The 23967-nt window shown below is 34.5% G+C and overlaps 1 protein-coding gene across 1 annotated transcript; it reads right to left on the reverse strand.

Annotated features, from left to right (window-relative positions):
• Window positions 1-568: 568 nt before the first annotated feature.
• Window positions 569-16749, reverse strand: CUNH6orf58 (chromosome unknown C6orf58 homolog). The gene is made up of 6 exons (XM_032274834.1): window positions 16449-16749; window positions 15176-15262; window positions 13375-13559; window positions 12538-12638; window positions 1866-2104; window positions 569-648 (listed from the first exon to the last, which is right to left on the reverse strand). Exons 1-6 carry the CDS (start codon window positions 16747-16749, stop codon window positions 569-571), a joined length of 993 nt encoding a protein of 330 aa, XP_032130725.1.
• Window positions 16750-23967: the final 7218 nt, after the last annotated feature.

The following is a 23967-nucleotide window of genomic DNA, read 5'->3' on the forward strand; positions in this document are numbered from 1 at the left end:
GAATTCATTACCAAGTGTGCGTGAAAGGAAAGAAACTCTGCTGTATAATTGCTATAAGCTAGCGGTCAGCAAAAACACAGAAAAAAACTGACACATGAGTTAGTGTATTCTTTTTTCCAGTTCTGTTTTATGAATTTTAAAAATTTAAACTGCCTGTCAGTATTTTATTTCAAAATGATCTGGATTTTGGTTATAAATCAGCAATATATTTCAGTCTAAATGTCATGAAATTTGAAAACAGGATAACAACAACAAAAAAGCTACATAAGTTTAATATGTTTGTTAATTTCTCAGTTATTTCTTGGTAGCATAATGCAATCTCCTTTTATCTTAAACATTTTATTTATTAATGAATTTAAAAATCGTGAGCAAAATAATCATTGTTTCTATTTGAATGCAATTAAGTTTTTAATGCATGTGCAAGATCTTAACAAGCATAAATCAAAAATATCAGAAATAATAAAACTACATGGTTACGATTACATTAATTTTTCAAAATTACTGCATCAATTTAGAGTTTTTCATTTTTAATTCATTAACCATTTCCTGAAGTTTCAAATTAAATGTTTCAGGAGTTATTTCCATAATCTCTAGAGCTAGATTCCAAGGGACCGCTATATTCACTAGGTTTTTCTGTACAAAGATAACCTGTAAAAGATACAAAATTATTATTTGTAAACTCTTGAAAATTTTGTTAAGTACCTTTTGGCAATATATGGTTCATAACTTTATTTTATTTCTACTAATGTAGTGGTAAAATCATAAATTATACAAAGAAAAGTAAACATGGCATGTCATTCATTGCATTATTGGCAATACCATTTGGCAATATCTGACTTATCAACTTTATTACATGTTTTTTTCTATGAATTTGGTGGTAAAATAATAAATTATGCAAGAAAAAATATATGAATGTCATTGTTATATTTTTGGCAATAGCTAATAATAACACTATATATTAAACAGAATGAGTTGGATCAACTGATTTTAAGAAAAAGGCTGCCCCAAAAATTTTCACAGAATGAAGGAGACTTGGTCTGCTGCTTGTTGTGTGAAGGAAAGCTGCCTACTGACAGAGAATGCTGTACTAGCACCAAAGGAAAAACTTCAATTGCATGAAGTCTATACATGTTTAGATGTTTTTGTTACTCTCACTGATTCAGAGGTTTTTAAAAATATAGATTTAATTTATTCATGCTTCATTTGCTCCATTTATATCTTTCAGACTTGATGTTTTTGCTTTGAAAAATACTAATAGAATAATTATGTTTTAAGTTTGGCTCAATGGTTCAGTGCATGTATGGCAAATAGGAATGATATGGTCATTTTCAAAGTGGTTGATAAAGAATCCTCTGTTTTTTTCACTCACTAGAAGATCTAGCATTTGAAGGTTGGAAATAAAAGCCTTCTTCCATGACTAATAGTATTGAATGAAGGGAACTCAGGTAAGCCAAATTGCTAGTAATTCCATTAATCACGGCAGGTTTTCTTTTGAAATGTCTTCATTTTCTTTAAATTTAAGAGCAGAAAAGAAGGATTTTACTTTAAAAAAAAATCTGATGAGTAAAATAAGGAATATATATGGGTGTGTAGAACAAAAAAAAAAAGTGTTTCAGTTGGTTTGCCAACTTCAAGTTCAACATGGACTCCAGATGAAAGGACAGGCCATGAGTAAGAAGATTAAAATGTATGCTCATTAAGTGGTTCTATATATCAAGAGTGATTATTGCTAAAGAAATACAATAGATACTCACAGGAAATTATAACTTTAGAGTGCTGTAATGTATATATCACTGATTTGTTATTTCTTCCTATATTTTTCAACATAATACTGATTTTGAAAAGTATCTTTTTAAGATTCTTACCTGTAGATTTATCCATATTGCCAAGCATATTTAGAAGAAACAGGACTACATTCTGAAAAGTAGTAAAGTCACTGATGAAAGGGGCTACATCAGCAGTAACAAGAATTCGTGGTGGCAGGCCCTTCTGGAAGTTATATGTTCTGATCAAGGTTGTGGGAAAGTGGGCTGCAGCTATATATCCCACAGCCACTACCCAACTTCTCTCAAAATGTGCTTCTGTTTTAGAATAATAATCATATCTAAAAGACAAATGGAAAAGTATTTAATTACATTTAGTCACCTCAGAATTTCAACCTCATTGCCTTCGGAAAAAATTGGTTCTTGCCAAAAAACTGAATTCATAATTTTATAATTTAGAAAATAGGTTTGATAATGTGATGACTTTATTCCATCCCTCAGGAGATGTGAAGATGGCTTATTAAAATTCTAATTCTAGGGAGAATCGTCTCATAAATTGTTTACATTTTATATTGCATTTTATTTTCTTTCATTAGGCACATTATATTTGAATATCACCTAATAACCAAAAGTAAGGCCATTTTTAAATCATAGTCTCTGGCAATGTAGAGATAAATATCGAAGGTCTAAGACAAAATTTTTGCTAGACTCAAATATCTTTTGTGAAACTGTCGATTTCTTGAAGTCAGGAGATTCTAGAAACAGGGCAATCTAGAAAAGCAGATGTCTGATTTTTACTATCTAATTTCTAAATAATTGGAATTTTTCTACCACTGGAAGCCTCTGGTAGAAAAAAGCCTCTGTAATTGTTAGAAAAAGACAATAATTATTAGAAAAGCCTCTGTAACTATTTGTCCCCATAATAGGTGAGAGAGTTTAGTTTCTCCTAAGAAATGGCGACAAGTAATTACAGTAGAAAGATTAAAGGTATATTCAGTAGTTTTATAACTATAAAATTCATGTCTTCTGTTTCTATCAGCTGTCTAAGCATGCTAAACAACCTGTAATTTTGCAAACAGACTTGTTCTTCCTGAGACATTGTATATTCACCATATGGTTCATCAGGAACATTCTGTTTTAAGTCTCATCATAGTTACCTTCTTCACAAAAGTTTCCAGCCCACCTGAGGTGGAATCTACCACTTTCTTCTCCTCTATATTCCCATAAAACCATATCATCCACATAGCTGAAGATTTGCTCTCCAGTTATATTCTAGTATGATGTCTAGAAATTAGATTATCTGATTTTATTTTGACAGCAACATAGAAGGGATCCATTAAACAGAAGGTGCTTGCATTATGCTTGTCAAAATTAAACTATAACATAACCCAGATAATACTTGCTATCTGTTTGACTCACATGCTTGTGGGATCCTCCCTGCCCTATACTTGAAAGTGGTACGGTGGGCAGAGTTGGATTGTTGATGACAGAAGTATTTGGTCTGGATTCAATGCCCCTTAATACATTATAGTCACCTACCAAACAAAGCTGAAAGGAAATGTGAAGTCATAAAGATTCTGAGCAATGGCCACAGAGCCCTAGTAATGGTGTATTTTTAAACAAATTTCCAGTGAGTCAGAATCACTGGGAAAGGAGAAAAGAGATGAGGGCACCAGTTCAATACACAGAAATCACAAGAGCAGTGAAGAAATTCAATAGGAACCTCTTTAAATGCATCAGCTGAATGATTTGTTGGTCAGTTCACCTAACAATCAGATAGAATGTGGTCACTAAAAAAGAATTAAAGTACATTTGAAATGGTTCACATAAAGTTGAAATGCAAGTATACATAAGTCAGTCAATCCAAGGATCCACAGCCACAGGATTTTATATGAGTATATGCAGGCTACAAAATTATTCAGTATTGTCTCAATTAAATACTCCTTAATATGTATTTGCCTAAAGAAAGTAACAGATGAGCTTTTAGGGTTGGTTCACAGCATGTAACAGACTGCAACCATGGCCCCAGTTCTTCACCAATCCCTACAACTCTGTCTTCTGCCATGTAACTTCGAGTACTGGTTCTTCCTACATTGGGCGATAGGCAGAAATTCCCACTTCTGATTCAGTCATGTAACTTGACTTGGAAAATGCAATATTAACTATTTTGACATAGCATAAACTTAAAATGCATTTTTCACAATTTGGTTTTTCTTTCTTGCAATTCTGCCATCACTGTGGGAAACTCCTAGGTTTGTCTGATGTAGAATGAGATGTGGAACAGTGCTGAGCTTCCCCAGTCATCCCTGCTGGAGCCAATCAAAATCAACCAACATGAGAGTGAACCCATGAAAGATCAGCAGAGCTGCTTAGCTAAACTGCAGACACCTGAGCAATAAACACAGTTGTATGACACTGAGGTTCAGTGATTTTTGATTGGGGTGCTTTCTTTCAAACAAAGCTAACTTAACTCAGGGCCACACACATAGTAGATTGCAGGGCCCTGCTTTAAACCCTGGCAATGTGCCTTTAAGCCCATGTTCTTTACTACTCCTCTCTACTGCTTTTTGTCATGGTGATAACAGTTACTTTATATTGAATATTTCTCATTTGCCAGTAGTACATTAAGCATAACTTATAGATTTCTTAATTAATCCTCAAAATTGCCTTATGTGGCATGTACTATTGTTATTGCTATTTTAAAAATAAGAAAATTGAGTTTCTCCCTGTTTGAATTCCTAGGTCAAATGAGCCAGTATTTCAAACTCAGGTCTGTGGAACTTCAAAGCAAAGCATCTTAATTTGTATATTATTATTTTATTTCAAGGAACAATCATTAGCCTTGAGTCTTTTAATATGAATTGATAGACCTGACAAACCAGAGACCTGATAAACAGGTAGATTAACAAATCAGAACACATAAGCAGGCATTTGAAATCTTCCATAATAATCATATTAAAAGATGTACCTTTCACCAATATAAAGCTTTGAAAATATTCAAATTGTCTGAGGAATTTTTATCAAACTTTCAGTGAGGTGAATTAATAGAAAACATGTAATTTTGGCTTTCTTAATAGTGTGTCTATATATAAATATATCCATAACACAATACATTATTATATTCTGAACTGATCCCAATTAAAGAGACAATAGAAGGAAATTTTTAGGTAAAAGAGTTTTTTAGTAAAAATGCTGCTTTTAACAAATACTTGTACTTTTGCAACCTACGATGTCGCCTTTAAAATGACACAAGAAATAAACTCAGAACTTGTGGGGAGCAACAAGGTTTTAGAAGCTGAAAATCAAAAAGAACTAGTTGAAAAGGTTTAATAGAATCCAGAAAACTAAATTCTAAGCAACGAGAAAGGAAAATAGAAAAATAATGCTGATATAATTTGTAGAATTCTCCTCGATTTAAGTCTCAGTAATACCCGCTGGGAGAAAGGAGATTGCTAAAATCAAGGAGACTAAAAGCCTTTAAAGAAGCAATCGTATATAAAGATGTCTTCCCAGATTTCAAATAGTAGATAACTGGCACTCCTCGCCCTGAAAAGGGTAGAACAGAGGGTCCTTGAACTGTGTGAACTAATCATGGTTGAAGGTAGGAATACCACCTTGGAAACAGGATATAAATGAAAATGATATACAAAGACACCCTCCTCTTGCTTTTTCCTTCTCTTCTGACTTCAATAATACTGGTAGCCAGGTCTTCACTTTTGAAGCAGGTGACTGAAAGTGTCTCTTCTGGAAACTGGGTGGGCTCAAGAGAAAAGACTTGAAGTTATTGGAACCATACTGTTGGGACAGCCAAATGCCTAGCCAGATAAAATGGGGTGGCCCAGAGAATCCCTAACCCACCCCACAAGTGTATATCAGCTGCTTTTGTGCGGATGAGGAAACCTGCCCAGGCCCTTGTCTGAGCATTTCCCCAGGTGCACTGGGGGGACGGGGTGAAGCCACAGGAAATTTGCACCTTGCACAGGGGAGGAGCCTGCTTTTTTCAGCTGGAGTATTGGCCCGGTGTTCAAACTGTGAAGTGGGAAACCTGCCAGCAGGACTCTCTCTTGGTTTGCTGAGAGTTATTTTTCCTTTTTGACCCATAAGTTCCATTCCCCTCACCGTTCGAAGTGTCTGTGTGCTTGACTTTTCCTTGTCGTGTGACAAGAACCTGTTTTTTTCCTACAACAGTGTCAATAGTTAAAAGATTACCTAAACAACCCAGCAAGATTACTCTAGAGGTATGTTTTTAGTAGAAAACTTCCACTCACGCCGACAGATCTTCTAAGTGATTCTTTTTAAATATGAGCAGACACTCTACTATTACTAGATAACTGAGGAAAACCTATAATGTGAATCGGAGACATCAAAACAAACAGACCTCTAGCAAGCCCCAGAAGCACCAAGTAACCAAGCAAAGGTCCTTTCCAGGGCTCATTGTGCACATTGATTTCTTACAGCAGCTGGGGCTGTGAGTGAGTTCTTTCTTAGATTCATGTTGCAAGAACTTGTGTTTTAGTCTCTTTGAATTCACTGGAGCATTTTTTTTTATCTGAACTACATTTAAAAGTCATGACAGAAACAGGAGTGGGTCCTATAGAGAGGCCTCAGGTATCTGACTGCGTCAGAGACTGGACTGTGTTCAGTAGATAGGTCTGGTTATCAAAAGATAGGAAATTATGGGTTCATCTGGATCCAAGGATTCTGGAACTCCTCTATCTGGAACTTCAGCCAATTTAATATTATAAAAAAGAAAGAAAAAAAACTATGGACCCAGAACCTATGCTTTTATAGAGAAATGGGTGCATTTTACCAAAAGTAATTTAGAATTACATTGGCCACAGTGAGGAAACTCCTTACAAAATGCAAACAGGTGCTTATCTTCATAGTTACAACAGCTACAGGGACAAAGAAGACTTATTCATACCTATTTTAAAATTCAAACCAAGGGCTCCCAAACTAAAGAAACTTGTGCATTGAGATGTTTGCTTTTATCGTAAGCAGCCAAGACATTAGAAAAAAAAAAGTCTATGTTTATACCAGCCATCTGATGAATCCACTTCCTTTGTACTGTTTCCCCACTAAAAGAAACCGCAAGGGCTTCACTTTTGGTATATTGATCAACGATTCCCTCAGAGAGAAAAACTCTCTGAATGGTGGATTTTTGTGGGAGCGGGGGTTCAAATCAAATCTGAAAAGTCCTTGTTTTCAATCCTAACTGACACTTTGACCATTTTCAGAAAAAACATTTGTGAGAATTAGCCCTCTCTGTTTTTTCAGTTTGACCCTGCTTCTCCCATGTTGACTTCTCAGTCCACTGAAACCTTGCTTCTAAAACCCCTGCTCATTATATGCTCTGCCAATTCTGTTTACCCCTTTCTTACTGTGATAATCTTTACTGTTTGCCCCAAAACTCTTTCTTGGAAAAACAACCATTTATTGGTCTGTCATTCAATTGTGAAAAAAAGCTAACCTAAAAGATGAATTAGTCTGTGACTATAAGATTAGAAATTTCTGTGCTGAGTACAAGCATAAAAAAAAATCTTGTCTAATAGAAAAAAAAAATCACATCTATAAGGAAAATCTCAATTTGTAAAAGTGTCTCCTTCTCTACAACAGGAACAAAAGGAGGACTAGGTCCCTAGAAACTGTTACAATGGAGAAGGCATTGGTTTAAATCTACATAACAAGCCTTGCCTTTGTTTAGGGTACTCTTTCTGGCCATTGTGTCTTAACTGGGCCTTTACACCCTTATTTGTTGGTTTAGGAAAATGATGTTATTTAAACCTGAAGTCTAAGCTCTTTACCTCTGAGATGTAAATTTTCTACCTGGCTTTATGTAGGAGACATTTCTTTGGAAAAGCAAATTTAGAGAGAGAGTTAAAGAAAAAAAATGAACTATTTGGAAACTTGTAAGTGAACATTTCTAAAGCTTTTATATTTCTTTCTCTCTCTCTCTCTCTCTCTCTCTCTCTCTCTCTCTCTCTCTCACACACACACACACACACACACACACACACACACACACACACACACAAAGGAGGGTTTTGGTCATATCAGCAGATAGCCTTGCTTCATTGGCCAGAAAAAGACAATTTTGGATCCAGATATTCTTTAATAAATTAATGAGCTTGTATTACTGTACCTGGCATGTGTCTAAAACTTTTAGAATAAAATCATAATGATATAGACAGGAGGCAGGGAAATATTGGCTAGAAGAGGGCAATTCCCCAGCAAAGTCCCCTCCCATAAGCCTGGTCCCACGACCCTAAATGAGAACTTCACATCTCTGTTTTCCCACCCAAAAGTTGCTCTTCCTGAAATTACTCTGGCCCACCATGCCTCCCATTCTGTACCCATAAGAACCCCAAACTCCACTGGCAGAGGAGCAGAATGGTGTAGTAGAGAAGAAGAGAAGAAGCATATGTACATTAAAAAGACAGTAGGATGGTTGAAGAGGAGTTGTTATCTTCCCACTCCATTTCCTTTCTAGCTCCCCATTTATCCCACTGAGAGCCACTTCCATCACTCTATAAAATCTCTGCATTCACCATCCTTCAAGTCCATGTGACCTGATTCTTCCTGGACACTGGACAAGTACCTGGGTACCAGGAGGGCAGGATGTAAAAGGCTGACACCCTGACTCTCCACTGAGCTGGTTAACACTTACCCATCCACAAACAGTAACTACTAAAAGATCATCAATTGTAAGACACCCCTAGATGGTACCGTGGGGCCAGAGTCCAAAAACACTTGCCCCAGCCTCCAGGCCCAGCACTGGCTCACTTGCGTGCTCCCCATCCCACAGGGTATTTGAACATGGTGGCCAAATAAGCAAGCCACACCCCTGTCAAAAGTCCTGCAAAGGGATCCAGGGAACTCTCCCATCTCAATAAGATCTGTTTGCATCTATATGTTTATGTATGTCTATATGTATAATATATATGTGATATTTTTCTACTTTCTTATGATAGTGCCAAAATTAAATTATAGAGGAGCTGTATTTAATTGACTTAAAGAAAATAAGTACTAGAGAGATCCAAAATAGCCAAATAGGAACAGCTCTGGAGTGCAGTTCCCAGTGAGAACAATGCAGAGGGTGAGTGATCACTGCATTTCCAAATGAGTTTTTGCTGCCCAGAGACCAGGAGATTCCCAGGCTGAAAAGCACCATGAGTTTCCAGCACGGCTGTTTCAGCCAGTGCCACAGGTCTCTGCACAAAAACTCACACAAATCTGGGCAGCCATTTCAACTGGCACCTGGAAGGCTTGGGAGACAGAGCCACCCATTCAACTGAACAAAAGGGGACTGAAACAGGGAGCCAGGTGATCTGGCTCAACGGGTTCCACCCCCACAAAGACCAGCAATCTGAAACGCTCTGGATTGAGAGTTTCACAGCAAGTGCAGCTGGACCCAAAATGGTCCCATTACCAAAGCAATCGCCATTACTGAGGCAGACTGCCATTACCGAGGCAGTTCTAACTGTACCTCTGTAAACAAAACCACAATGAAGTTCACAGCAGCTGGGCAGAGCCCATGGCAGCTCAGCAACACCTCTGCTGGCAGACTGTGACTAGATTATCTCCTTGCTGGGCAGGACATCTCTGAAAAAAGGCAGCAGCATGTCAGAAACTTATAAATAAAACCCCATCTTTCCAGGACAGAGCACCTGGGAAAAAAGGTGGTTATGAGTTCCGCTCTAGCAGACTTAAATGTACCTGCCCAGCAGCTGTGAATGGAACAATGGAGCTCCCAGTTTAACACTTAAGCTCTTATAAGGGACAGACTGTCTCCTGAAGCAGCGCCCCAACCCCCATATATCCAAAGAGACACCTCATAAAGGAGAACTCAAGATGACATCTGGCAGGTACCATTCTGGGACAAAGATAACAGAAAAAGAGACTGGCAGCAACCGTTACTGTTCTGCAGCCCCCACGGGTGATCCCCAGGCAAGCAGGGGCTGGAGTGGACCTCCAGCAGTCCTACAGCAGAGGGGCCTAACTGTTAGAAGGAAAACTAAAAAACAAAAAGAAATAACTTCAACATCAACAAAAAGGACGTCCACTCAGAGACCCCATCAGAAAGTCACCAACTACAAAGACAACGGGTAGATAAATTTATGAAGATGGGAAGAAACCAGTGCAAAAAGGATGAAAACACCCAAAGCCAGAACGCATCTCTTCCTCCAAGGGATCACACTCATCACCAGCAAGGGAACAAAGCTGGATGGAAAATGAGTCTGATGAATTGACAGAAACAGGCTTCAGAAGGTAGTTAATAACAAACTTCTCTGAGCTAAAAGAACATGTGCTAACCCAATACAAATAAACTAAGAATCTTGAAAAAAGGTTAGACAAAATGCTAATGAGAATAAACAGCTTAGATAAGAATATAAATGACTTGATGGAGCTGAAAAACACAACACGAGAACTTTGCGTCATATTCAGGTACATCTATCAAACGTAGATTAGGTCTTTTCACATGATCCCATATTTCTTGGAGGCTCTGTTCATTTCATTCTTTTTTCTCTAATCTTGCCTTCTCATTTTATTTCATTGAGTTGATTTTCAATCCCTGATATCCTATCTTCTGCTTGGTTGATTGGGCTATTGAAACTTGTGTGTGCTTCGCAAAGTTCTCGCTCCCTTTCCTTTTTTGCCCATGTTTCCTTTCTGTTCATATATGGCAATATAATATGATAGTCAATATTTCATAATCAATTACTTCTACATGGAACTTAACAGTATTACATATGTCATATTAAACCTAAATCTTTGCATGATCTTAGAGATATTGTGGTTCACCCTGTAAGAAAGTTCATTGATATTCCAAATACAATATCTAGTTCTTCCTATACAGCTAGGCTTTTAGACTCAAATATTCAGATAATAATAATAATTTAAATCCAACAGTAGGCAAAACCTATAGTGAGAGTTTTATAGTTAAGCCAGAAATTGAATTTGAAAAACAAAAGGAAGATAATTCAACATTTTTAGGCAAATTTATAGCCCTAATCCTTTGGTTGCTAGTATCTTCTAACCATACAATGATTAAAAAATGAGGCCTTAGACAAATATTACTAATGCTCTCTACTGGTGACTCATAATGTACAAAGCATCTCACACAGGAAGCTGTCTATAGTGTCCCTCCAGAATATATTTTTATTTGTGGAAGATTTAACAGCCAACCATATATGCTGGCATATCCATGTCTCAATAATGGCAAAATAAGGAGCCACTGGCAATTAAGGGATTCTGAGGGTACTGCTGTCACTCCATAACTAATTGGAAACTGGATATTGGTCTGCAGCTCTTAATTTGAACTATGGAATAATATAGAGGAATTTACCAGCAGGTATAAATTCTTCTTAATAGGCATTGTTGGGTACAACAGTCCTCCCCTGGCTTTGCATAAATGTAAATGAGGTTATGGTTAGAAATACGTCTCACAGATTAGTTACTATAGCTGATTCTACTACAGAGGCTATAATTGTCCAGCAAACTTCTTTAGATTTTCTTGCTGAAGGTATATTAGGTAACTAGATTGCTTTGGACTACCTGCAGGGAGGAACATGTGTACTAGCTAACACCACCTGCTGTACTTTTAAGTAAATTCATCTGGTAGGGTAGAAACTCAGTTGTAAGAAATCAACAAACAAGTTACTTGGTTAAAACAAGTAGATTTTTCTTCTGGATTATTATTTATATGTTTGATTTAGGTTGATTCAATTCACAGAGGCTAAGGAGTACTCTTCAGTCTCTTAGTACTAGCCTCCTGATAGCCATCATAATAATCTCCCTGATGCACCTTAACTCCCCCAAGTCTTAAATCCTTTTATGCAGCTATTCATTCTATGTGAAATGATCTCACTACAGTAAGAATAATGAAGATATAAAGTGAACATAAATAATCAGTCAACTGTCCTGGTGTTAAGAACTGTGAATTCCATACCAACACCAAATAAGTCCATTATGAAAGTGAAAGACAGTGGTGTCAATGCCCAAGATTTGGTTGACCTCTTAAATTTGAGAGGCAGACCAAAATGTGGGGAATTGTTAAATTAAGTTTGGCCTAAAATTGCGACAATATGTAACAAACTGCAGCTTAATGTAGTTTGTAAACAAACTGCAAACAAATTTAGGAGTATTTTCTTGTAACAAATATGAGTCTCAGCCAATCATGGCAGCTGAGCTTCAGCCAGTCACAGGCTGCCAACTAATCAAACCATGCCCATATAAGGCAAATTTCTCACCACACTATATCCAAATAAGGCAAACGTTGAGCTATAACCAATCAAGGTGTTCCTACATGTCACTTTCTTTTTCTGTCTTTAAATACTGCCTGCCCACATCACTGGGTAAAGCTCTCTGAACCTCTATTGGTTCAAGATGGTGCTGATTAATGAATCAATCAATGCTTAAGTGAATTCTGCTACATTTATCTTATCTACAATTGTTCTTGTAACAGTGTCTATCATTAAATAATAAGTCATCTACATATTTACATTTCATTTTGTTTTCTACAGTTAGGAAAATGTGTTGCATGTTGCTCATTTTTTCATACATGGCTGTTTTTCTCAAAATTTTCCCCTTCATAAAATACTTTTTTTAGCCTGATCATGTTAAAATATTTACACATATTTACTATAATCTCCAATGGTTAGGCTTATTATTTAATATAAAGATTGATAAACACTCTAGAAGAAGAAAAATATACAAATAATGCCCAAAATTATTTAGCATATTAAATAGAGATACATTTGATACACATTCTTACCTGTCTTCAAAGCTTTTGATAGTATCTTCCAGGGTTGAAGTATGTGCAGTCCATAAGTACTTCAACAGATCATCAAACTTACTGAAAGGTGACTGCAAATGCTAAGATAAAGAAGTCAAATTTATTAATAATTGAGCAACTGTAACAATCCTTCTCCCTGAAATTTAGTCATGCTCAGATATATAATTTAGCAATATTCTACATAAAAGGAGAATTTTATTTCTAAGAAATAATATGTATATGGCCTTAATGCCTAACACTCTTTAAAGAACACAAAAGTATTCATTAGTTTTAATAATAGTACATGCATCTAGAAATATTGAACTTCAAATATTTTCAGGGTCTATATTTTATAGTGATCAGAAAGTCTTTATTGTTTCCTACCAACATTGTTAAAATTACCATAAAATCTTGAGTAACAATAATATCTTGTTAAAATGTTTCATTAAATCTAAACTAATGCAATAATCTACTGAAGTGCAAATAAATATATTTTTCTTCATTAATTTTAGTCAAATTTCTTCCAATATCCTAGTCAGCATGAAGTTTCAATTAATCAGAATAGCTTACCATTCAGCAAAGTATGCTGTATTCTCACCACTTGTGTATAATATATTTGAGCCAAGAAGAATGGATAGATTTATGGTAACGCTATATTGAGGCAGTAGGTGTTAATGACTCATAACACTACTATAACAGATATTATTAATATAACATGCATAGCAATTTACATTTGCATACTAAGAAGGATATTATGTAATGCACAAATAATCCTAGAAAGAATTATATGACAAAATAAATTCTCTTCCCATCTCCTAAGAGTATTAAAAAAAAAACCTGGTAAAAGGTGTTCCACTTGTTCATTGTCTCAGGGAAGGATGAATGACAGCTAGAAACATTATAACAAAACTTCCTCTGATTCTTGGGTGGGGGCAAAAGACTGACTTGGTCTGATGATATCCCCATTATACCAGAATCAACCGCAGCAAGAAAGGGTAATGAAGACAGAAAATAATTCAAATCTGTAAGAACAAAAGACTTATTGTTACCGCAAGGGCTAACAAATTTCAAAGAGGATATTTTGATAAAAGCTAAGCACTAGGAAAAAAAAATTGACCAAAAATCCCCCTAAGAATCAAATATATAACTTTGATTGTGTTTCTGTTAATAACCCTATAATCATAAATATATATTGGCTAAAGTAGTTGACTATGATGTTTTTTCTTTTTTTTTTTTTTTTTTTTTTTTTTTGAGACAGAGTTTCGCTCTTGTTACCCAGGCTGGAGTGCAATGGCGCGATCTCGGCTCACCGCAACCTCCGCCTCCTGGGTTCAGGCAATTCTCCTGCCTCAGCCTCCTGAGTAGCTGGACTATGATGTTTTAATGGATTGCATAATATTCATTTTTCAAAGCATTAAGTAAAAATGGAAGAAAGCTATCAACTTTTCCACAGAACGGTACAAAACCTCCCATTACGGTTTTATTGTGAATTGTATTTGCATTTTTTTCTAAAATATTTTAACATGATTATAGCTTTGGTAAATGAATGTTTTCTATTTTATATATATATATACACACATATATATGTAAGTTTAATTCGTAACCATATCACTAAGTTTTTGTCTTATTTTATGCCTTTAAAGCAAAAATTTTAGATAAGTTTTGACAGTAGATCATTGTATAACTGGACTAATAATCAAAGTAAGGCTATTTTTAAATTGTTTAAAAATTTGCCTATATATAACCTATTCCTGCAGGCTCAAATATTTTCACTAGTTGGATATTAGGCTTATGCAGATTTCCACTAGAAATCTGTGATGTTGAATATTTTATTCTAAACAGGCATTTGTGAATGGAGTCATATGCCCCAGTGTAGCAGGCTGATCCTCCAAACTACTAAACCAATCTAAGAATAACAAACTCTGATTTCTAGATCTTTGACCACTACTATTTGTGGGTCTTTGAAAGGAAAAATTAGGGGCAGTAAGAGGAAAATGCCTAAGGTTACATATGATGTGTGTCGTTCTGAAAAAGTAAAATTTAATGTGATAATGTTTCTAATTATTGAGAAATACCTCTAAGGATTTGTGGTATAAATTGGTTTCATTACTAAAGCATAAAAGTTAATGAAAGAATTAGAAAATAACTTCTGGTTATTTTAGCATTAAGTATATGATTAAAGCCTGAGATTACTGATTGGTATAATGAATTGCAGTAGGTATTAATCTCTGGCATATTTATGGGTTTCCATATTAAACACATCTGGTCTGAGCAAAATGGAAAAGCATCATTTGTCTTGGTGTCTCATTTCTCATCCTTCCTTATTCTGGAGATTCTTTGTCATTATTTGGACCTCCCACCTAATCGCCAGAGCTGGCCCCTCAAAGGCCTCGCTTTTATAGAACCTTATTTTAGTTCTGCTGTGAAAAGCTGGATATGTCCTAAGGAATCATTATTGACATTGTGGCTGTTAAATCCTATAATGTGACCTAGAGGCTGTAAGATATATGGTGAAATAGGTTCCCTTTTAAAAAAGGAACAGGATTGTTTTAGTTCTGTCTCTGTCCTTAAGATTTCAGGTTTGAATGCTTTCTTTCGGGAAAGGTTAATATCTACTTTGCCACTTAAACGAACATACCAGCCCACCAGCTGTCCACAGAGATGCACGTAAGATCTCCAGATTCATAGCCACAGTTTGTCCTTCGGGTTGGATCAGCTAATCTCCCTAGAGAAGAGAGGATGCACAGTTGTATTTATTATACATATTTTGAAACTGGCTATAACTGTTGCTTAACCTGGTAAATATTTTTTGTAGATAGAAAAGCATTTATTTCTGAATGATATGTTTGTATTCCCATCACTCCTTTTTATCTTTTATTTTTTAGATCCCAATCGATTTCTTTTCTTTAACACCACCACAGTTTTCTACTTTGAATTATAGGTCCAAAATATTGTTTTCTTTGTGAGGATTTTCTCTTCCGCTTCACCCTCTACCTCCTGATCAAACTATGAAATGATATGCATACAGATGAAAAGAGATGGTCAAGCATCAAAACAAACCACTGATCCACCACTTACTAGCTTGGCTTTATCTAAATAACGTCTAATGCCTTTGTTTTCTCATCTATGACATGGGGATAATAATATTAACTACATTATAAGGTTGTGATGTGAAGTGAGAAAAAGCACCAAAAGTGTCTCACCTATAATATGCATTATGTAAATATTAGAAAATAATCATTTTCTTGCCAAATGAAATTGTTCTTTTCTTAATCTCTCTCACACAATAATTTCTTTGTTGTCTGTGTTATTGGTATGGAGTAGACAGGCAACTCTTTCTCATGAGCTTCTATCAACCAGAACAAAAGTGTCTTTCAATTCATGCATATTTTATCCCAAAATGTAACTTGTCTATACACTGTAAAGTACCTTATTTCCAAGAGGAAGCAATCATTTGCAGAGAAAGATCCTCATGAACAATGTGATGCTTCTTTATAACCTCATATCCATAGTCATAATTAGAACTTGAAGAAATTCAAACTAATTTGACATCCCTTTGTATATCTCCTTGACGGTTCTATTTATCTCATTCCTTAGAAAGGAGTGTGGCACTTAGTAGAATTTCAATAAATATTTGTAAAATGCCAATAAAAGAGATGTGACGTCTTTCACAGTTGATAACTATGCCTTGTGCCTCAACGAAGTTTCTAATAGTAACACACAACCCACAAAAAAAAGGATTTGTGAAGAAGGAGAAGAAAATGTAGGAAAACAGTGATTATAAGGGAAAAGAGAGCAACATAAAGAATCAATTTTTACAAACATGGTAGGGTATATACAGAGTCTTATTTCCCAAATACTTCACAGATCTATTGGTAAATGATTACAATGAAAACAAGAGTCATTCTTACCTGTCCTATATTGCCAGCCATACTGCAGAGGCAATCCCCATAAAATATTTTGTTCATTTTCTGGTGCAAACTTTGCAAAATACCTGGCTGTCTGGTTCAATAGGATTTTATACATCCCCATTCTCTCAAGGTATACCCAGGGATTAATAATGTACATACTGTTCTCTACCCTGTAGTCACTGAGCTGACCAGGACTCTCCTTCCACAGAGGGGGCTCTAAATCTGAGAGACTGGAAGGCCCTGCTAAAGAAACAGAAAAGCAACCAACTAGTACACAAACCCAGGAAGGAAGAAAAGCCATTGTGCCAGACCTGGGGATTGAGATTGTGGCAGGGTTTTTATTGGAGAATGGAAGAGGAAGTCAGGATATTTGCTTACCTCACAGCTTATCAACACTTTGCATTTTTTTTTCTTGGATATGGTGAAAATGGAGAGGAAATTGATGTATTAGTAAACATTTAGGATAATTAAACTTTCCAGCCTCTTCTGTGTCAGAATACTATGTCAGAACCTAAATACAAGGTTAGGTTCATTTATAATGTATTAAATAAACCTATTTATAAACAAAAACCTTCCAGAAGTTTCCCAGGCTACATTGTGACTATAAAATACATCACAAATGGCATTAGAATGCTTTCCTCTCATAAAAAGACTTTAACATACTTCATGAAAAATATTAAATAACTGAAGATGGAAATACCAGGATTTATAATAATATTCAAAGGTGTACTAAAAAATATGTGTGAACCAGTTATAATACAACTTCCTGCTTCAAGAAACTTAAAAAATGTCTAATCAGCTCAATTCAATAGTGAAAGTCAGCCTGCTGGGAAAAAAAAACCTGCTAGTTAATTCTTAATATCTATTTTCATTCCTTATTAGTAAAAGAAGCTTAGAATTTTAGCTGGGAACATGGTCTCCCAGAATTAAGGCTAAATTTCTAGTTTCCTTGAACAAGCAACCATGTGACTAAGTGTGAACCATTGAGACATAAACAGAAATAGTGTCCACAATTTCTGGGACATGTCCTAAAATGGAGGGCACATGTCAATTCCTCTTCCCTTCCTCCACGTTGTGGCTTGGATTATTGATGTGATGGTCGAAAGTCAATCCTGACCCCTAAACACAAGGCACTGTCCTAGGGATGACAGAATGCAAAGCTGGAGGTAGCTTGAATCCCAGAGGGCTGTGGAGCCATGAGATGTCCTTGAATTCCTACACATGAATTTTACCTGAGCAAGAAACACCCTGCTCCCTTGTTTCAACCACTGTTATTGGGGTTTTATTCACACATAGTCAAAAGTCTTGCTTAATTAATAGGTAATGCATCTGAAAAGCTCAATTATTCACATAATTAGATCCATATGCATCATAGCAGGTCAATGGTACTGCTCACTCCTGGCATGGTCCACATTAAATATCCTACTGCATGATTCCACTCTTTTTCTTGTCATATTATTTACCCAATAGCCATTTGATAATTAATAATTTAATTTTTCAGATGTATTAACATAAAACGGAATGATAGGAATTGCCCTTATGTTCCAGATAAACAACACAAGCATTCCGGAAATTTAAAAAGTATATTAAATCCTTATAGGAATAAACACATGAATAGGTACTATAAGATGTTTTTCTCTAAACCAAATGACAGGGGTATTCTCAATAGATAAATCTTAAGAGAAATCCCTTTAAAGTCAGAAATAAAAAAACCACCACCAGCATTATAATCATTTAACTTTTCTTTGAGGATACCAAATAATAACATTAGTAAAGATAAATAAATTAGAGTTATAAAATTGAGAATGAAGATGTGCTACTGCTGTTCTTATAGATGATATGACAGTGTTCAAAAAATATAAGAGACTAAACTGGAAGGGTAACTGCAAAGAAAAAATTTACTAAAGTGGTTAAGAACTAAGTTACTATATATAAATCAACAGCTTTTATATATAAAAGCAATTGGAAAATGTAATGGGTGAAAATGGAAGAAAAGTCCTTATTATAAAGTCAACAAAAGGGCCAACATATAAGTGTGTAATTATGGTAGATCTGTTTGGAAAAATCTTTAAGACTACTAAATGAAATGAACAGTTTTAAACTCATACAATGTTTCTCAATAGACTCAATATTATCACCATATTAATCTCTAAATTTGCACAAAAAATGAAAAATATTAACAGGATTTTTAAACGTACTTTCTGGAAGAATTTTTAGAAAAACAACTGATACTACAGTTTAACTAAAAAATAAATTATGAAGAGAATAGAAAAACTCTAATAATGATAATGGAAAATAAGAGTGAGAGGAAACTTTCCATAACAGATATTAGAAGATTATTACAAGCTCTCAAAAATTAAAGCAACACACCACAGTCACTGATGTAATAGTGTGACCAGTTACACATTTAAAAAAAAAAAAAAACAGAAATATTGAACTGTTAGAGAAAGGTTTTAAAAGAAGACCAAAATATAAATAAGAATTTAGTCAAGAGCTATACTGTAACTAGATCTAGACATTGCTTATGTGTCTACTGGTGGTGCAGTTATTGGAATCCCCATAGACAGTGGAAAAAAAGTAAGAGTACATCTTGATGTAAAGATATTTGTTAAATATATAAAAGAAATAATGTCAATAGTAAAATCTGGATCTTCTCATACAAAAATTATTAGTAGAAGAGGAAATAAGTTAGAAGCTTACAAATAAACCTCAAGTGAACATCAAAATATCACGGCATGCGCTGATAGTTACATGACCTGATATTCACTCTTCTTTTATTTCTTTGTAAGAATACCCTTCATACTTAGCACAACATAGTCTTCCTCGAATAAAGATTATATTATTTAGTCTCACTGCTGGATGTAGCTATGTGATAAAGCTCTGGCCAAATTGTTAAGTTGCAGCTTTCTAGGAATCTCCTTTACATCTAGTCCTCTATTTTTGTTATTTCTTCCTCTGCCGGCTGGAATGTAAATGTAACTAGAGACTGATGCTGTCTTAGATTATGAAAGAGCAAGAAAAGGTAGACGGACAATAAAATAGAAGACTTTTAGTTTCTAGTATTCATATAGCTCTATATTGTCTACTTTTGGATTGCTGGCTCTATGAAACAAATAAAATTTTAACTTAGGGCAATATATTTTTTGCTGGATTTGTACTGCTTGGAGAACCTAATCTGAACAGACAGTCTAATTTTGTCTTTTAGCATTTCTGTGCCTCATTTTTTTAAACTATAAAGTAGAAATAGTGTTACATGCTCCTAAATCTACTTATTATAACTCATTTTCGAGGTACGTTTGTGATATTTAGGAAGATAATTTGTATTAGATATTGAATAAACATATGTTTGAGTCACACACATACAAACAATTACTCAAAGTCGAAAAGATCCATGTGAAAAAAATACTAATATCCTAATTTACTGATAAGAAAACTAAGATTTATCAGGGTTAAGGACTTACCCAAAGTCATACGGGTTGCAGGTGAGAAAGCCTAATTTTGATCCCAGGTCTGCCCGATGTCAAAGCCAGGGCACTTGTAGGCTATGTTGTGTTGTGCCACACAATATAATGATGAAACTAATATTATAGGGAAATTTCCACTTAAGAGAAGAAATTGTGTTCCAAAATCTGCATTTTATGGCATTTGCAGATATTTTATTCATTTTCCTAGAGTGCTGATTGCAATTGTATATTTAGATGGCCATGTTGAGGCAACTGTCAGGAGTTTGAAGACAGAGGATCCATAATGTTATCTTAAGCTTGTCACTAGCAGTGTAAATTTGAGGACTCTAAATTTGCTCCTTTACAAAAAGAGAATAATAAAACCATTCTTTCCGATTACACAGAGGAATTGAAAAACTCAAAAAGATGTAGGTAAAAGGAGTAAAAGAGTATAAAACTATTTTTAAAGCCTTTTCATTAAAATTAAACAACCACTCCGGGATATGTTTGATACAGCTCTATATTCTTTTAAATATGTGCCTTGACTTTTCAATGATTTGGCTATATTATTGAATAAATATGTACCTTGACTTATCAATGATTTGGTTATATTACTGAATAAATATGTGCCTTGACTTATCAATGATTTGGTTATATTATTGAATAAATATGTGCCTTGACTTATCAATGATTTAGTTATATTATGAATAAATATGTGCCTTGACTTATCAATGATTTGGTTATATTACTGAATAAATATGTGCCTTGACTTATCAATGATTTGGTTATATTACTGAATAAATATATGTCTTGACTTACCAATGATTTGGTTATATTATGGAATTACTTCAGTGCAGTCATCATCCTCTTCCTTTTCCCATCCTCAATAACAGTAGAAAAGCTTAGATTCTTTTGTATGCAAAACACGCAGCTCATGGCCACAAATGTAGAGTCGTAGGAATCAAAAACTTTTTAAAAATTGACAAAAAGAGAAAAAAAGCTATATTTTATGTTATTTTCTAACATAAAATAAACATTCTTGGCAAATATCACAAAACACTTAACTGGCTGACACTTAAGAAGCAGTATTATATTACAGTTAATTTTCAGGGTTATATCACGTATATTTATACAAGCGTTTTAATATATCAGAGTAATTATATTTTTCCTGATTAAACATACTATGGGTATACTTTTTTCTCTAAAAGTGGTTCCTATTTACTCCAGTGTAATAAGATTTTCGTGCGTTTCCTTATGGTATGAAATACTGAGAATGAAAGCAAAAAAGAAACCACCAAGATGACACCTTCTTTGGAACAAGGATATGAATATATTTGAAAATCACAGACTATGAAGCATATTTATCAAATAATATAAAATATACTACACATGAAGACAAAGACATTTACTGAACTCCTTGATGTAATACAGGTAATGCATTACCTTTTTGTTGGGTTTAGAGTCACAACATGGAATATAACTAGAGACATGATTTTAAAATATCATACTAGAGATAGGGTTTAAAATCTTCATTGAAAGATAAATCAGGCTAAAGTGTGATCTAATTGTCTGTAATTTTTCCCCTTTGAGAGAGAACACTGTCAGATATGACACTTGGTAAAGGAGGGAAAAGAAGTGGAAGTCACCAGATAATACAACTAAGAGCTGATGAGATGAGGGGTTTTACTGTGTGCTGCCCCAAATATCTGGATCCTGATAATTACCCAGACTAAATTCAAAATATATAGATTCAGACAGTTAAGGAGAGATGTGGTTGTGGAAAAAATAAGTATGAATTTGATAGAGATTTATTAGGGGAACTGTGTTTAATCAAGGCTATAGCCTTTTCTAGTTCATTCTTCCTCTGTTCTTTCTTCAGATATTCCTTAACTGACCCCATTCAAGATAAGCATAGTCTTAGCAAGCAATGATAGGACATAATAGAAATTGGAAAATATATATTAATAAGATGAAAAAATATTCTTAAGACATATTTTGGGGGAAAATGGGGAAGTAATACAATCAAAATATAAACAACTTATATCACAAGAGAAATTATACTAGAAGACAGAAAAAGAGTTTAGACACAATAAGAACATATGGGCACAGGGAGAAAAACATCACACACTGGGGCCTGTCGGGGGCTAGGGGGTAAAGGGAGGGATAGCATTAGGAGAAATACCTAATGTAGATGACAGGGTGATGGGTGCAGCAAACAACCATGGCACATACATACCTATGTAACAAACCTGCACATTTATCCCAGAACTTAAAGTATAATAAAAAAAAAACTAAATAAAAATAAATTAATAAAAAAATGTTCAGACAATAATTATGTATGATCTCAGAAATTATGGACAACAAAGATCACTAAGATAAAGTGTTCCAAAAAGGTGATATAAGCTCTCAAAAAAATTACAGCATATCAGAAAAGATGATAAGTAGACTTGATGGGCTCTAGAGATTAAGAGAATATAAAATAGTTACAGGAAACAACAAGTGACAATCATAAATGATACAAATAATGTCGGGTACTTAATATGCTATCCTGAAGAAATCACTCAAAATGAAATAGAAAAGGATAAATATTGGAAAAAGACATGACAATTATTTAAAAGTTTACATATAGGGAAAGAAAAGGACAAGTACATATAATTTTTCTTTCCTATCTGAAGAAGAGCGTAAGAAAAAAGTTGAATAAAAAAGTTCAAGGAAGATTTCCTGAAATTAAGAACGTTTTGAACTGGCAGCAAAAAGAGACACGGAATAACCTGCATTGAACCATATTCTGGTGACACTAGTGAACATAACAGATGAAGACAGAGTAAGCGGAATCCAGGCAAAGTAAACAAAGCACACAGAAAGACAGAACAAACAGAGTCATTCATATTTCACCAGAGCAATACTCAATACTTAGAGTAATTTCTGCAGAGACCATTGAGAAAATAAATATCTCCTATGAGTTTTATTATAATAATAGCAATCCCCAAAAGTTTCCAGAAGAAGCATGTCACGTTGAAAGGGTTATGAGTCAGAAATCTACTAACTCTTCAGATAAAGCACTGGGAGGTAGAAGAAAATAAAGCAATACTTAACAAAATCCTGAGAAGCTAGAACTAGCTAGCTAGAACTAGAATTGAATACTCAGACAAACTGACAGGTGTAGGGATAAAATACAAATATTTTTGATATGCAAGATCTCAAAAAATTTTCTTCCTCTGAAACTTTCACTGAAAACTCCTGGAATACAAGTGCTACCAAATAAACAGGCAAACCAAGAAAGAGGATAACACTGATTTGAGAAACAGGGAGTGTGAAACAGAAGAGGTGGAATTTCCAATATATTAATAAAGGGAAGTTTCATATGGAGAGAGCAATCATAGTTTTGATTATGAGGATGGTGAATTCCAAAAAGAGTACTTTCAAAAATATTAAATAAAACATACATTACCTGGTGACTGATGATATTGGAAAAATTTTAGAGCTCTATAAAAGTTAGTGACTTGTATTCAGTACAGAGAAAACTAAAAAAAGAGAGAGAAATTTAGCAATTATTAACTTAAGGAAGAAGAAAAAGTTTGCATTAGAAATAGGATTATGCTCTGTAGGTCAGGTGCCAATATTTACGTAATTATAATAATTAAACGTTAGATATTTTTTCACTGCAAATTTTAGTTAGCAATTCTAGGAATATAGGATAAAAAAAAATGTGTGTGTGTAGTTTGTAGTAAAACAATGTTAAATCTTTCTTAGTATGAAATTCAGAGATAGCATCTAAAGAACAAATATAATAAAACATTGGTATAAAAAAACCATTAAGAAATATAAAAGTGTATATATTTATGTATATGTATATGCATACACACTTGTGCATATATCTATATTACTTTAATTGAAAATATAATTTAACAAAAAATTTGGCTCTGAAAATGAGACAAGCAAGAAAGTAGCTACTAGGTATACAGAATGAAGAATTTGTTCACATTTTAAATAAAGCATTTAAAAATATTTAAATATTTTTAAAAAGAAGCCAATGCCCTACATTTTTTCACGTCCTCAGTAAAAAAAGCAAACAA

This window comes from Sapajus apella, unplaced genomic scaffold, assembly GCF_009761245.1.
Source record: "Sapajus apella isolate SASKATOON/1434 unplaced genomic scaffold, GSC_monkey_1.0 scaffold6, whole genome shotgun sequence".
NCBI classification, from domain to species: Eukaryota; Metazoa; Chordata; class Mammalia; order Primates; family Cebidae; genus Sapajus; species Sapajus apella.

Excerpts from the sequence above, each read along its gene's own strand:
- CUNH6orf58 (XM_032274834.1), bottom strand. The coding sequence starts at position 16,749 with ATGGCTTTTCTTCCTTCCTGGGTTTGTGTACTAGTTGGTTGCTTTTCT. Across the intron at positions 15,263-16,448 it reads TGGCTGGCAATATAGGACAG|GGAGATTAGCTGATCCAACC; the intron begins GTAAGAATGACT and ends TCTCTTCTCTAG. Across the intron at positions 2,105-12,537 it reads ATCAAAAGCTTTGAAGACAG|ATATGATTATTATTCTAAAA; the intron begins GTAAGAATGTGT and ends TTTGTCTTTTAG.